This window comes from Erpetoichthys calabaricus, chromosome 3 (genome assembly GCF_900747795.2).
Source record: "Erpetoichthys calabaricus chromosome 3, fErpCal1.3, whole genome shotgun sequence".
Lineage (NCBI taxonomy): Eukaryota > Metazoa > Chordata > Cladistia > Polypteriformes > Polypteridae > Erpetoichthys > Erpetoichthys calabaricus.
Window position 1 is genome coordinate 185,691,969 of NC_041396.2, and position 15,853 is coordinate 185,707,821.

The 15,853-nt window shown below is 32.8% G+C and overlaps 1 protein-coding gene across 1 annotated transcript in view; it reads left to right on the plus strand.

The window, feature by feature from the left end:
• Nucleotides 1-3,197, plus strand: part of cdk19 (cyclin-dependent kinase 19) — a 278,819-nt gene extending 275,622 nt beyond the window's left edge. Inside the window, exon 13 of the mRNA XM_028797596.2 lies at nt 193-3,197. Within this exon, the coding sequence (XP_028653429.2) occupies nt 193-318 (126 nt within the window). The 3' untranslated portion in view covers nt 319-3,197. The remainder of the gene's footprint in view (nt 1-192) is intronic.
• The last annotated feature ends 12,656 nt before the right edge of the window (nt 3,198-15,853 follow it).

The window sequence follows — 15,853 nt, forward strand, 5'->3', positions numbered from 1 at the left end:
ATTGTAATATATAGGTCTAAAATTGGTTTATAATAAAGACAGTAACACTTTCTTTAATCTACAGCTTTAATTTTTATGAATTTATTACACTCAGTAGCTTAAGTGCCATTTCTGTTGAAAGCAAAATTTAAGACCATATACACAATAAGGTATTAAAGTATATATCATGTGTCTTTTTTGTCTTTCTTTCAGCACTCTGGTTCTCGTCTGAGTTACCAAAGCAATGTCCAGGGATCTTCTCAGTCCCAGAATACAATGGGATATTCAACATCCTCCCAGCAGAGTTCCCAGTATTCTCATCAATCACATCGATACTAAAAAAGTATACACTTTGGCTAGAATTGGGTGCAGGTAAATGTAAAATTGTAACAAATTCGGTGTTGGATTATGTGCGACAGTGAATGCTTCACAGATTGGGTAAATTCTCCAGCAATATGAAGTGAATTTGCAAATAATAACCAAAAAGACTGCAACATGAGACAACCGTCCCATGCCCGGGCTACGGGGCAATCCTTAAATAACTGATACTCCTTTTTTGTACTTCAAAAAAACTATAATTTTTTCTTTCATATTAATATTTCCAGATTGTTTGTTTAATGACACAAAGGTGAAATGTCTTCACACCCAGCTCAACAGCTTACGATACGCAGCACCGATGAAGAGATCTGAATGCTACTGGTGCAGAATAAGAAGCCAAAATCACACAAAAATAGATTGTACAAATATGAATATTTACTTATAGTATAACATCTTTTGTATGTTTTAAGAAAATAACTTTATTTTTATTTGTTGTTCTTTCTAATTTTATTTTTACTAAGCATCAGGTTTGTAAATATTTGTATAAAAATTGATGGAGTGAGAAACACAGGACAGCTTTATTATGTTCAAGCAAATGTCCTTCAAACATTATATAGATTCTTTATTTGATATTAAGGCCTAAACACTGAAAAAAGGACATAAAGAAACTTGTTGAAGTCTGGAAATGTATCTCATACGATAGATGTCTCTAAAGAGGAGGGAATTTATAAGGTTTTACCATAAGATTAGCTGTATTTTGTTTTGGTAGTACAACACATCTTTCATCTTGTATGTTGTTGTGGTTAGATTTGTTAATAAGTTTATTTTGGAGTGACTCTTAAAAAGATTACCACTATGCATGTGCAGTTAGGCCCTAACTACATTTGAGAAACACTTGCTAATATATCTGTGAGTAGAAGTACTTTACTTGTCTGAAAAGCAGAATATCAGCCTTGCATCTAGAATTGTTGCAAAGAGCATTTTTTCCAAATTATGAATTATGTTTTTCCCTATTCAGGCATTTTTAATCTCTGTTCTAAATTGCAAGCAAAATGTTTCAGGTACTTTTTTGATTTTTTTCCCTTTTAATCATAACATGTAACTTTGCTTTTATTGGACAGAGAAAGTACAAAATAACAAGAATGTAAAATTGGCAATATTCTTAATGTGTAAACTGACAGAATCAATTTTAAAATGTAATTTATTTATTTAAATGGTAATTATGATTTAAAGAGAAATCATAAATGTTAATTTCTATTCTAAAAAATTTAAAAGTACTGTCAGTACAGGCTCCAGCTCCCACAGTTCTTAACTAAATGAAACAAAATAAGTGGAAAAATGGATATGAGCATGGCCCAGTATATACATGGAGGATAATAATCTTTATACACAGATTAGTTAGTAATTCTTAAACCCTGGGTATTTATACTTTTTAACTCTGCTACTATGAAGCTAGCAACTGTATCTAGTTATTTTTTTCTGTGAAGTCCATAAACTCAAAAGAATATATTTTTTTAAATTTATATATGATACAAGTAATATATTTAAGTGATCGTTCAATTTTACACATATAGTTTCCAGTCAGACTACAGGACATCAGACTATACTTCCTTCTTTCTATATTTTTCATATTTTAAATATTGAAGGTTCTTTTACAATCAGCCGTGTGCTGCATTTCATAAGGTGTTAGTCCAGTTTTGATCTTTGTAGAGCCACCGTTTTACATGGAAGCGAGTATACTTGAACACTGTCACTCACACCAATACAGACAGAAGTTTTAATGTTTTAGTAATCTCAATCTGCTCTATGATTGACTAACTTTCTGTACAAATTGAAAATACATTTTTGCCTCCAGTATTGTCACAATACCACAATAGTGGTAAGTTTTTGTTTTTACAGAAGAATAAGTGACCTAACAAAAATACTATCTTGGATTGTAAACACAAGACCTGATGATGGAGCTTTGAGAGGTACATATTTTTAAAGATAACAATAAATCAGAAAAATATCATAAATTCAAATTAACTTAATGTCTAGTAAAACTCTTGGTACTGTTTGTAATCTGTATTATAGGTGGTGTTTTTATCTCTTGATGAACATAATTTACAGTATTTGCTAGGACAGATGTCATCAACCTGTCTATAATATGTGTTTATCACACTTGCTAAGAAACAAATACCCAGGACAAAGCTAAACTGCAAGTATGGACTTAGTCTATAGCTTCTAAGGTGGTTAATGGTTGCTGAGAATAATAAATAGCATTGGGCTTCTGCGTCCTGGTGTTTTTTTTTCTTTTCTTTGTTTTGAAGTGGAACTTGAGTGCAAGTTAGTGATCACATTTAATGTAATAATTGCCATAAAAAGTAGTGATTTTGGTTCTAAAATGTAAAAAAAAAAAAGATTTGCTGTTTAAGAAAAATATGATGCAATTCCTGAAAACTGCATTTTACAATTACTGTGTTGCTGAAAGTGTACTTTTGTAATAGCACAGTACCAGTACATATTTCTGATTTTTTTTTGTATTGGTGTAATCAGTAGATGTTTCATTTCTAACTAATCTTTTTAAAGTTTACTTAAAGGTACTAAGGTTGAAAAAGTCTGCAAATTATATAATATTAAATAACACTGCCATAAAAGAAATGAAGTACAGTAATTGCTAACCTCATAAGCTTTTCCCTTGTCTGTTACAAAAACAGTTAAAAAGTACATGTACTCCTTTACAATCAAAAATGTCTCACTATCAATTCAGCCACATTTCACCTCTCATATGGTATACTACTTCTTATTGCATCAGTTTTCCTTATTGCTCCATATTTCATCTGTGTCAAAATTTGAAACTGGTTCAGAAACTTAAGAAAAATGTATTTCCAGAACCACTTTGTAGAAAACTGTCATTAAAATATGTAGGATTCGTTAAGATCACATACAGCATTATTTCCTTATTAAAAAAAGAATAGATTTATTTGCCGTTATTTGCTATAGTGCCTGTTACTATCATAGATTGAAAGACTGATTTGGAACAGGTGTTTTTTTTTATGTTTTTTTTCTTCTCATTAGGAAAACGCATAATTAAATTGATTAAGGCAACATACGTGACTAGAAGCAGAACTAAGCCAGTGATTTTAAACATGTCATTTCATATTCTCAGTACTTATCCTTCAAACCTTACTGCCTATAACTTTATTATCTATTTATTTTTGAATATTTTTTCCTCTTCTTATTATTGGTGTTTGCTGTCACTAGTTAATGAGCGTCTTTGATAGCATTTTCATCTGAATATAATAATAAACACTTTACATTGTATAGAGGTTAGTTTCATTTCTGACATTCAGGAATGTGGTCAGGTAGAGTTAAAGTAGTGCCATCATTATGTCCCTTAGTCAAAAAGGACATAACTAAGAGAAATTTGAAATGTGTTAGTTACTTTGAAACGTTTTGAGACGTGTACCTCTGCTGTCTTGCATAAAAATAATGTATTTAATTAGACACAAGAATGAGTATCTACTTTACTTCTTTCTAGTAGAGAAACTGTAAACTTAACATTTGGATATTCATTTTTATTAAATTGGGGAATATCATAAAATTTCTTTATAAATAATCTATAAAAATTTAGGATCCATTTCCTACTAACCAGTTTAATTTAATAGCTGGGAAAATGTATGTTTTGTATATTTAATATATAATTAGAATATGATTTTAAAAACAGCAACAGGATTACTTTCTGAAAGTAATATAATGTTAGGCACGTTAATAAAATAATTGGTTGTTCCAAGCTTTACATGTTACATTGTTATTGGGTAATAATCATTCATTACTAGTGTGGTGCACCTAAAGGTAGACATACAGTAACTTTACAGTTTGTAAATAAAACACATTGCTTTTTTTCCCAAAGCAAGGAATTGGCAAAATATATAGTAAGAAAGTTTGTTATTCATGTTAATAAAGTAAACATGACATTATTTCCTTCTAAGAGTTTCATTGCCAAGCATATTTTCCAAACCTTGAAGAGGTGGAGAAAAGTGGATTTTTCGATGGAGATTGATCTGGTTGAGCTCTCCAGTTTTTTGCCAAAATTTAAGAACATAAAGTCCTGCGGAGTGCAGATGTATTTGTTCAGAGTACCACATGATTAACACTCATTGCCTTAATGTGGATAACAGATACTTCCATTAGCTCTTATAAATTAGAGATTCTGACTGCTGTGAAGGCAAAAGAAAAATCAATTTTGCGATAAAGCTAGTATTTTACTTAGTGAATTAACATGATTTTTTTACAGAGTTGCAGAAGAAAGATCAGAATAAGGCACTGTGTGTATATGTACTACTTTTATGTGCACCACTCTCTATTTCCTGTTAAGAAATGTTTCTGTTGTGAACAAATGAAAATTTTTTTATTTCAAAATCTTCCAACCCAAAATGATTTTTTTGTTTATCTGTTACATACCCTGTGTTGTTTGTAGTCATGAACAAGGGGCTGCTAATCACATATTTTAGGGAGAATGGGGATATCTAAATGTCTGGTACAATAGCTAACAATAGGAAACAAAACAAACAATATCAAAAGTCCATTTAAAACAATCTGTTTACTCGTGTCACATATTACACCTGTTGGGTATCTAATCATATGCTCCAAATGTGTATTTTGGTTAAAATATTGTTAAATAAAATCACTATTGGAAAATGTCCATCCATCCATCCATTATCCAACCCGCTGAATCCGAACACAGGGTCACGGGGCTCTGCTGGAGCCAATCCCAGACAACACAGGGCACAAGGCAGGAAACAGTCCCAGGCAGGGTGCCAACCCACCACAGTATTGGAAAATGTGCTTCTGCATAACAGGAGTGTATTAGAACAGAATCCATCTTTTGAACTGAGGGACCTACCTCAGTTCTCATTCATTGTTTGCTAAGCCACATATTCATTTTATTGGGTTTTTCGTCAACCGTTTGTGAAAATTCATCATTAAATTGATCTCCTGTCAAAACATCTCAGATATACACAAACATGACACATACTTTCAACCTGATAATGTTTTCACAAACCTTTCTTTAACATTTCATCTCTCCTTGAACATAATTATACATGTCTCTCAGACCATGTTCCATAATGTTGGTATCATGTGATGGTAGCCAATGAATAAGCTATTACTGGACAGGACTCTTGACCATTAAATAATGAAGGAAATGCAAGTCTTCATTTCAAAAGCTTGCTCTCATTTCAGAACACTGTACTTTTGTTCACAATGGATTTTTCTGCAAATGGTTTGTTTTACAATATTTTATCAAAAATACATATGTTTGGGATGTTATGAGCATGCTGCAGAATACCTGACATGGATTATTTGACAAGAGTAATTTGAGATTTTTGTTCATGGGCTTTTAATACTGATTGCTGCTGTTCAGTGTTGGTCCCCATTAACACCTATTGTATCATTGTTGTACACTTATTGTACCTATTGTGCCCACATAGACATGAGATTAACACATTTTTTCTCAGCCAAAACTACAAGCAACATGGGGTAAGTAAAAGATAAAAAAAAGTCATTTTTGGTTTGAGTGTTCCTGTAACTTAATCAGATTCATTATAGGTATTTTTATTTAAAAATATTTTTTTCTATTATTATAGATTTGCTAGCCCATTTTTTCAGCTATTAGTAATGTGCATTTTGTAAATAATGTTTTTTATTGTGCATACAAACATAAATGGATATTATAACCATTGGGTCTCTACCTCATATTATTTGTGATAAAGGTGTTCTTAGAATTAAAAGTACATTAGAGTAATGATTTTAATAATAAACTATTAATACAGTACTGCAAGGGATCTCTAAATGAAAGTTTAGGAAGGTAGAACTTTTGATAAAGTTCCACATGCTTTGTGGCATGTGCCAGAGTTTTTTAAGTTGCAAGCAAAGTCATTATTAGATATTTTAAAAAGCTTTAGTGATTGTGCTGATGCAGAAAGTAATTTCTGGAATTTTAATTTTGTAATCCTATCTCCACTTCTTAAACTATTACTGATTTTAAATACTAGCATAATCTAGGAGTTATAAGCTTTTCTTACATCTGCTTCTCTGTTTTCACTGTCAACAGTCCCTTTGTTTACACATCTTAGTAAAATATGTATAAAGATGGAAAAAAATTATTTTTCCACACGATACCAGATGCAACATTCAACTGAAATTTACATATGTTCTGCATATTTAGAAAGCAAGTAAGTGACCTGTTTCCACTACCAAAGTCTATTTAGGAAATTATCAATTTTATTTCATAGAATACTACTGTCTAAAATACATTTCGGATCAGGGACAATCCCATTTTTGTATCATAATTAGTGTACAGCAACATATCAAATTGCATTTTGCTAACACTTTTGAAAAACACATCTGTTTAATTATGTCTCAGGCAAACAGAGTTGTGTTGTTTTTGACAATTGGTATATTTAGCACATGATTGTTATTAGATTATATACACTTATGTAAACTTCTCTTTAATTAAAATACTACTCCTGGATTTATACATATTAACAGCATTAAATAAAAATGGTGTACATAAATACAACCACATATTATTCATTCACCTCATTTTAAAATTGAAAAATGTGTTTCAGTGATATATGTCCTAAATGCACTGTTATTGACTAGGTATATAATGGTAAATTAATGCTATTTAATATGTTTTTTTAACAGTCTTGTTTAGACACTAAAAAGTATTACAGTTTAAGAAAATAGGGGCAGAAAATGTCCTTTTTAACAATTATATACAAGAGATTTTTATATATGCATATATATATATATATATATATATATATATATATATATATATATATATATATATATATATATATATTATGTATGAAGCTTAGTGCACTTCTTATACTGCATTTGTTTGCATTTGTCCTTGTAAATAGGCATTGCATTGCGTTGCATGAGCTTGTCTACTTCAGCCCAAGAAAGTAGCACTTGTTTCATTGTCTGTGCTAGCAACATATTTATTTAATTTGCCTAAAAGTGCTGCTGTGATTTCATGGCTTATTTTTTATTGTCTGTCTTCTTCATTTTTGTATAAAGAAAATGTAATAAAATAATGATGTGGTGCAGAAAAATACATTTCTATTTGTACAGTTGATGTATGTTATTGCTTCAAGCAAACTTTAGAATTCACTTTACAAATGACTGTTAATAAAAAAGTCATGTAAATTTATTTTATATTCAATTATAATTAAAATCTCTTTTGCTTCTTCTGTGTTCAATTTTTCTTTTATTATTTTAACGGTGTGACCAAAAAAGATGCTTTTAAAAATACCCTTCATTGCCAATAGTGTCACAAAGCAATAGAGAAGTGAATTACAAAATAGGAATAAAGTATTACGTTGAATAAGATAGACAAAAATAATTGCCTTATTTATTGCATATGGTGTTGTAGCTGACAATAGTTTTTTTTTCTCTTTTTTGAGAAAAGTGAAGAATGTGTTTTTAGTGCAGCTACAATATATGTTGAGACTATAAGGAGGAAACACTTGTGGTAACATCGGATCACCATTATTCCTCAAGGCTGTTGAAATGTTGATTTAGAAAGCTTTACTTAAATATGAATGTACTGTTCCACAGGTAACAAATATGTAGTGCAATATATTGTGACATGCCAACTTTTACAATTGCATGTGTGAATGTATGTCTTGTGATGGACTGACAGCCTGCCAACAACTGACATTTTCACACATTTTTCAGATTTTTACTGAATTACCAAAGTGCAGAAACAATTGGTGATTTTACATTCTGTGAGTTGTGGTCAAGAAAAGAGCAAAAAGGTACCTGAAGAGAGGCAAACAAGCCAGAAACTAAAGGGAAGGCCAAAGAGTTATGAGAACTCCATGTTGCTGATCACCAATCCCACAGCATACATCCAAACCCTGGTACTGGAACAGGATGATCCATTAATTCATTATTCAAAGAATAACAAAGAATTTCTGGAGTTTTGTGAAAAGAAAATCAGAATTTACAGAGCTATGCCAATTACAACTGGGCAACAATGATGCCTAAGTAGGAAAGCCTCCACTGAACAGAAGTGTGAGGTCTAATGAGAAAAAGTTATAAGGTTAGAGAGGGATAATAATAGAGGGGATTGACGAAAAAAGTTAGATGATGGCCAACCCAAAACATGGAGGAAGGTACCGTGGCCTATTTAGAGAACAAAGGTTGAAGGAGAAGTTGGTATAAGCAATACGCAAACTTAAATTGAATATACCAGTGATTTAGGTATTTGGAGGAGATCGAGGTAGGTTCTTATGGTTACACAGTTTTTTGGGGCCCTCTTTGAGAAAAGAAATAGGTTGTTACAAATATAAAGTATTAAAGTGAGTATTTATTTAGAATGAGAAAAGAAATGTCACCATAATTAGTGGTTCCTGTACAGGTTAAGTTAAATTAAACAATTTGTTTGATACTAAAACAGTTGTGGCTATATAGTTCACATATGCCCAATGATAAAAGCTAACATATCTGAGGTAGTTTTGCAATCAAAGACTGTTGGTGAAGAAACCCAGGAGATGAGTGGTATGATGTACTTATGGTCATAGAAATCCTGGGGTATTAAGACAGACAAGGTTCTTAGGAAGATAGTATAGAATGGATGCAGAAATGACTAGATAGTAGTAGGGTGTCCTGGAGTCGTAGACCTCCAATTTTTAAATTGTAGATGCTTATATTTCAAAATATTTTGCTCAAACAAGAATTAATTTACAGAACACTTACGGGGCAATTAACATCAAAGCATTTTCTCTCCTTACATTGTACCAGTAATCTATCACCTTAAAACATCTCTTTCAACAGTTTACAACATAACTGAAGTGGAAACAAAGCAGAAGAATTTTTTTAAACTTAAGACCAGGAAACACCTATGATGCCTCAGACTGTATTGATTAATTTATAACTTGGGAATGGTGATGCTTATAAAGATCAAAAACTTTGAGCAAAGTCATCAATCATACGGACAGCCTGCCAAACAAATGTATCACATGTCCCGAAGCCCATTATGGAAATTTAACATAAATATGGCATGTCTAATGGACCTAAAAAAGAAACAACCACAAAAAGGACAACAGAGGAATCAACGTTAGGGACCCAGAAACTACATCAAAAGCCACCCAGTACAACATCTAATCCTTGACATTGTTCATTTTCCAGACTTTATCCAGACTCTGTTAATTTTATTTTCTACAATACTGTGTGTGTGTGTGTGTGTGTGTGTGTGTATATATATATATATATATATATATATATATATGTATATCTATACATATTAATAAAAGGCAAAGCCCTCACTGACTCACTGACTGACTGACTCACTCATCACTAATTCTCGAACTTCCCGTGTAGGTGGAAGGCTGAAATTTGGCAGGCTCATTCCTTACAGCTTACTTACAAAAGTTAGGCAGGTTTCATTTCGAAATTCTACGCGTAATGGTCATAACTGGAATATATTTTTTGTCCATATACTGTAATGGAGGAGGCGGAGTCACGTATCGCGTCATCACGCCTCCTACGTAATCACGTGAACTAAAAACAAGGAAGAGATTTACAGCACGAGTCAAACGCGGGAACGAAGGTAAATGACGTTAATTTTTTGACTGTCTTTTAATACTGTGTAAGCATACATATTAACACGTGCAATTAAACGTGTGCATTTACGGGGTGATTTCTCAGGCTTAAAAGCTCGCCTTTTATCAAACGCGGGAACAAAGGTAAATGACGTTGTTCACTGTCTTTTAATACTGTGTAACCATACATATTAACACATGTGCAATTAAACGTGTGCATTTACGGGGTGATTTCTCAGGCTTAAAAGCTCACCTTTTACTAAAAAGGTAAATGCAAAATTATTTTCAATCAGTTTATTGAAACGCTCCCATTAAGGATTGCAATAACATATTCGCGAGATAAAAGAACGAAGTAGGGGGAAATGACGGAAGAGCCGCAAACAGCGAAGAGCAAAAAATTCATTAAACAATTCAGAAGGGAGCGAGTGAAGCATACAAGCATGTTCATAAGGGAAACAAAGCACGGTGTAAAACGTAAGTTTAAATTAAGTTTATAGAAACGCTCCCGCTGCGGATTGCAATAACATATTCGCGAGATAAAAGTTTAATGAGAAGACACGAGGTATAAACGAACCACACTCCGTGGCGCAACGTTAGGGGCAACAGTTTCAACCATTCTATGATCTGCTTCTCGCAACTGAAAGACGGCACATGGCGGATGTTAGCCAACTTGCTGACCGCAACGTTAGGGGCTTCAACTCTGGCGCTGACGATAGAGATTCGATTCACGAGAGGTGATGCAGTGAGTGTGTATGCCTGATGAGCCCAGAATTAGGGAGAAACACATGTCGCATACTCTTTGCATTATTTGAAAGTAAACTATTAAAACCATTCTATAATCAGCTTCTGGAAACAGAAAGAGGGCACGTGGTGGATGTAAGGCGACTTCCTGACCAACCAAAAGCGTTACCTGGCAGGTAACCACCCATACAGTCAGATTGTGATTCAGAAAACGAATGCCATGAATGTAATTACCACGATCTACATACTGTCAAATAAACTAAACACACGCCGTAGCGCGACAGCTGTGAAAAGCGAGGTTCACAAAAAAACAGATCCTTAACAAATTGTTATTCGTATATTTTCGATCCGTTTAAAAAGGTTTTCTTTTCTTATTAAAAAATTAAAAGCCGTACTTCGCCGCAACGAACCGCGAGAATTTGGCTATATATATCTGCTTCTCGCAATTAAAAGAGGGCACGTGGCGGATTTTAGACGACTTCATGACCAAACTTAAGTGTTACCTGCCATGTAGGGTTACCACTTTTAATACAAAAAAATAAGGGACGCATACTGCAGCGGGTGCCACATCTCAGTGCCAACAGTTTGCAGACTGGTACTTAAAAGACCCGCCCTCCTCACTGGACAGTTAAAAAGACCAATCAAACTAACGATGACATCAAGTATTACCCAATCATAAGTAGGAAAGGAGGCATCTTCATAAAATGCGTGTGGGATGATTTGCATGAGACGCTGCTTTAAAAAAAATGATAAAAAAAATACGGGACAAATCCCGTCCCGTATTGATTCAAAACGGGACGCGCAATTTCATTCTCAAATGCGGCACGATTCCATATTTTAAAGGACGGGTGGCAACCCTACAGTGCCAGGTAACCACCCATACAATCAGATTGTGATTCAGACTAGGAATGCAATGAATGTAATTACCCCGATCTACATACAAGGCGAAAGTCTTGCAACATTCAAAGATGATGGTTTGGGATAAGTACACCATACAACATAAAAGAGCTTATGAAGCCTTGAACCGAAAAAAGCAAGATCTCAGAGATCGTAAAAAAAAAAAAAGGAGGTAATGTCGTTTTACTCGCTGTAGATTTTAGTCAAACATTACCAGTTATTCCACGAGGGAGACCAGCAGATCAACTCAACGCGTGTTTAAAATCCATGCTTCTCCCACGCTCGGTTATATGTCGCGTGTTCTCGGGTAGGTACACCAAAAAATGTATACATTTAAGCATGTAATGGGCAAACAAAAAATGAGGTATACCCGAAGGCACAGCAGTAGTACTTAATGTAACTTTACTTCTTAAATGTTAATGTTTTACTGTTTAATAATTTATACGCTTCTTATATGTTGTTCAAATTCTTTTATCAAAATACCAGTGACAGCGCAATGCACGATAACATGGAGTGAATACACCATACGCATCCGCCCACAGACGCCCTGGTGTGCGCAGATAGGAGTTGATTCTACAATAAAATAAAATAAAGATAAAAAGAGTAATACAATCATCACCCATAAAGCGGATAGTAGACGTGACGTACTATATGTGTACCAGATTTCAAGTCAATAGGTGAAACGGTTTGCGAGCTACAGGTGATTTAAAATCCTGGACAGACACACAAATTGCCACGGTAGCAAATTACAGAAGAAGATTTTACTGTTTAATAATTTATATTTATATGAAATGTGCTTCTTATATATTACTTCATATTCTCATATGATAATGATGTTAATGTTTATATTGATTTCTATGTTATTGAAACTGCATGTATGTGTGTATATGTATGTATATATATATATATATATATATATATATATATATATATATATATATATATATACTAGCAAAATACCCGCGCTTCGCAGCAGAGTAGTGTGTTAAAGAGGTTATGAAAAAAAAGGAAACATTTTAAAAATAACGTAACATGATTGTCAATGTAATTGTGTTGTCATTGTTATAAGTGTTGCTGTCTTTTTATATATATATATATATATATATATATATATATATATATATATATATATATATATATATATTATATATATATAATATACACACACACATAAACATTTATATACATATACATATCTACATATACACATATCTACATATATATACACACATACATAAACACACACATAAGACTTATTGACTGAAACGGGCTTTCACGAAAAAAGTTAGGGCTTTGCTACAGGATACACCCTCCACAAGTTAAGCAAGTAAAAATAAAATATATATTTCTGTTTTATTTAAACCTTTTAAGTTCATATGCATAGCCCCATTTGGCTGTTTAATTTTTTTTTTCTTTCTTCAGTAATATTTAATCTCCTTAAAGAAAAAGAACATATCCATTTTACTTTTTTTGTATCTCTTTAGTAATATTTTACTGTAAAAGGATAACCAGTATTTAAACCTTTTATGTTACTTTATACATTTATTTTACACAATGTTGAAAAATTAATAAGAAAGCTACATATTTTGGCAGCTGCTGCTTTCATTTTCAATGAAATGAAAAAAGCTCTCCAAGAGAAAACGTCAATGAAGAAGAAACAGTTTGCACTATCTAAAAATCAGAAACCCTCATTTATAAAAGTTTGCTGCAGATGACTTAACTGAAAATAAATGAATAGTTCCTATGTGTATAATACATATTTATCTATTTTACTTATGCCTTTATTCCACCAACTTACAACATCTGAGGTACAATTTGTTACATTACTTTTGTTTTTTGCAGCACAGGCAGGTGAAGTGACTTCCTCAGGGTCACACAGTGGTGTCAGTACCACGATTTGAACTGACAAGCTCCGGGTTTGCTGAAATATTACTGAAGAAAGAAAAAAAAACGAAAACGGGCAAATGGGGCTATGCATACAAATGTCCATCCGTCCATTATCCAACCTGCCATATCCTAAATACAGGAGCCAATAAGTAGATATGTATATATACAGTATATATATATATATATATATATATATATATATATATATATATATATATATATATATGTGTGTATGTATGTATGTATATATGTATGTCTATATATATATATATATATATGTAGTTATGTAAATTTGTATATGTATATATATGTTTATGTGGATGTGTATATACGTATGTATATGTAGATATGTGTATATGTAGATATGTATATATATCTTTATGTGTGTGTGTGTCTGTATATTATATATATAAAAGACAGCAACACTCATAACAATGACAACACAATTACATTGACAATCATGTTACGTTATTTTTAAAATGTTTCCTTTTTTTTTTTCATAACCTCTTTAACACACTACTTCTCCGCTGTGAAGCGCAGGTATTTTGCTATATATATATATATATATATATCTATATATATATATATCTGTATGTGTATATATATATGTGTGTGTGTATATATATATATACTAGCAAAATACCCGCGCTTCGCAGCGGAGAAGTAGTGTGTTAAAGAGGTTATGAAAAAAAAAGGAAACATTTTAAAAATAACGTAACATGATTGTCAATGAAAGCCCGTTTCACTCAGTAAGTCTTATGTGTGTGTTTATGTATGTGTGTATGTATATGTAGATGTGTATATGTAGATATGTATATATATGTATATGTATATAAATGTTTATGTGTGTGTGTATATTATATATATAATATATATATATATATATATATATATATATATATATATATATATAAAAGACAGCAACAGTTATAACAATGACAACACAATTACATTGACAATCATGTTACGTTATTTTTAAAATGTTTCCTTTTTTTTTCATAACCTCTTTAACACACTACTTCTCCGCTGCGAAGCGCGGGTATTTTGCTAGTATATATATATATACATATACACACATACATGCAGTTTTAATAACACAGAAATCAATATAAACATTAACATCATTATCATATGAGAATATGAAGTAATATATAAGAAGCACATTTCAAATAAATATAAATTATTAAACAGTAAAATCTTCTTCTGTAATTTGCTAACGTGGCAATTTGTGTGTCTGTCCAGGATTTTAAATGACCTGTAGCTCGCAAACCGTTTCACCTATACACTTGAAATGTGGTACACATATAGTACGTCACGTCTACTATCCGCTTTATGGGTGATGATTGTTTTAGTCTTTTTATCTTTATTTTATTTTATTGTAGAATCAACTCCTATCTGCGCACAGCAGGGCAGCCGTGGGCGGATGCGTATGGTGTATTCACTCCATGTTATCGTGCATTGCGCTGTCAGTGGTATTTTGATAAAAGAATTTGAACAACATATAAGAAGCGTATAAATTATTAAACAGTAAAACATTAACATTTAAGAAGTAAAGTTACATTAAGTACTAATGCAGTGCCTTCGGGTATACCTCATTTTTTGTTTGCCCATTACATGCTTAAATGTATACATTTTTTGGTGCACCTACCCGAGAACATGCGACATATAACCGAGTGTGGGAGAAGCATGGATTTTAAACACGCGTTGAGTTGATCTGCTGGTCTCCCTCGTGGAATAACTGGTAATGTTTGACTAAAATCTACAGCGAGTAAAACGACATTACCTCCTTTTTTTTTTTTTACGATCTCTGAGATCTTGCTTTTTTCGGTTCAAGGCTTCATAAGCTCTTTTATGTTGTATGGTGTACTTATCCCAAACCATCATCTTTGAATGTTGCAAGACTTTCGCCTTGTATGTAGATCGGGGGTAATTACATTCATTGCATTCCTAGTCTGAATCACAATGTGATTGTATGGGTGGTTACCTGGCACTGTAGGGTTGCCACCCGTCCTTTAAAATACGGAATCGTGCCGCGTTTGAGAATGAAATTGCGCGTCCCGTTTTGAATCAATACTGGACGGGATTTATCCCGTATTTTTTGTATCATTTTTTTTTAAAGCAGCGTCTCATGCAAATCATCCCACACGCATTTTATGAAGATGCCTCCTTTCCTACTTTTGATTGGGTAATACTTGATGTCATCGTTAGTTTGATTGGTGTTTTTAACTGTCCAGTGAGGAGGGCGTGTCTTTTAAGTACAGTGTGCAAAGTGTTGGCACTGAGATGTGGCGTCAGCGCCATACTTGAAGCCCCTAACGTTGTGGTCAGCAAGTCGGCTAACATCCGCCATGTGCCGTCTTTCAGTTGCGAGAAGCAGATCATAGAATGGTTGAAACTGTTGCCCCTAACGTTGCGCCACGGCGTGTGGTTCG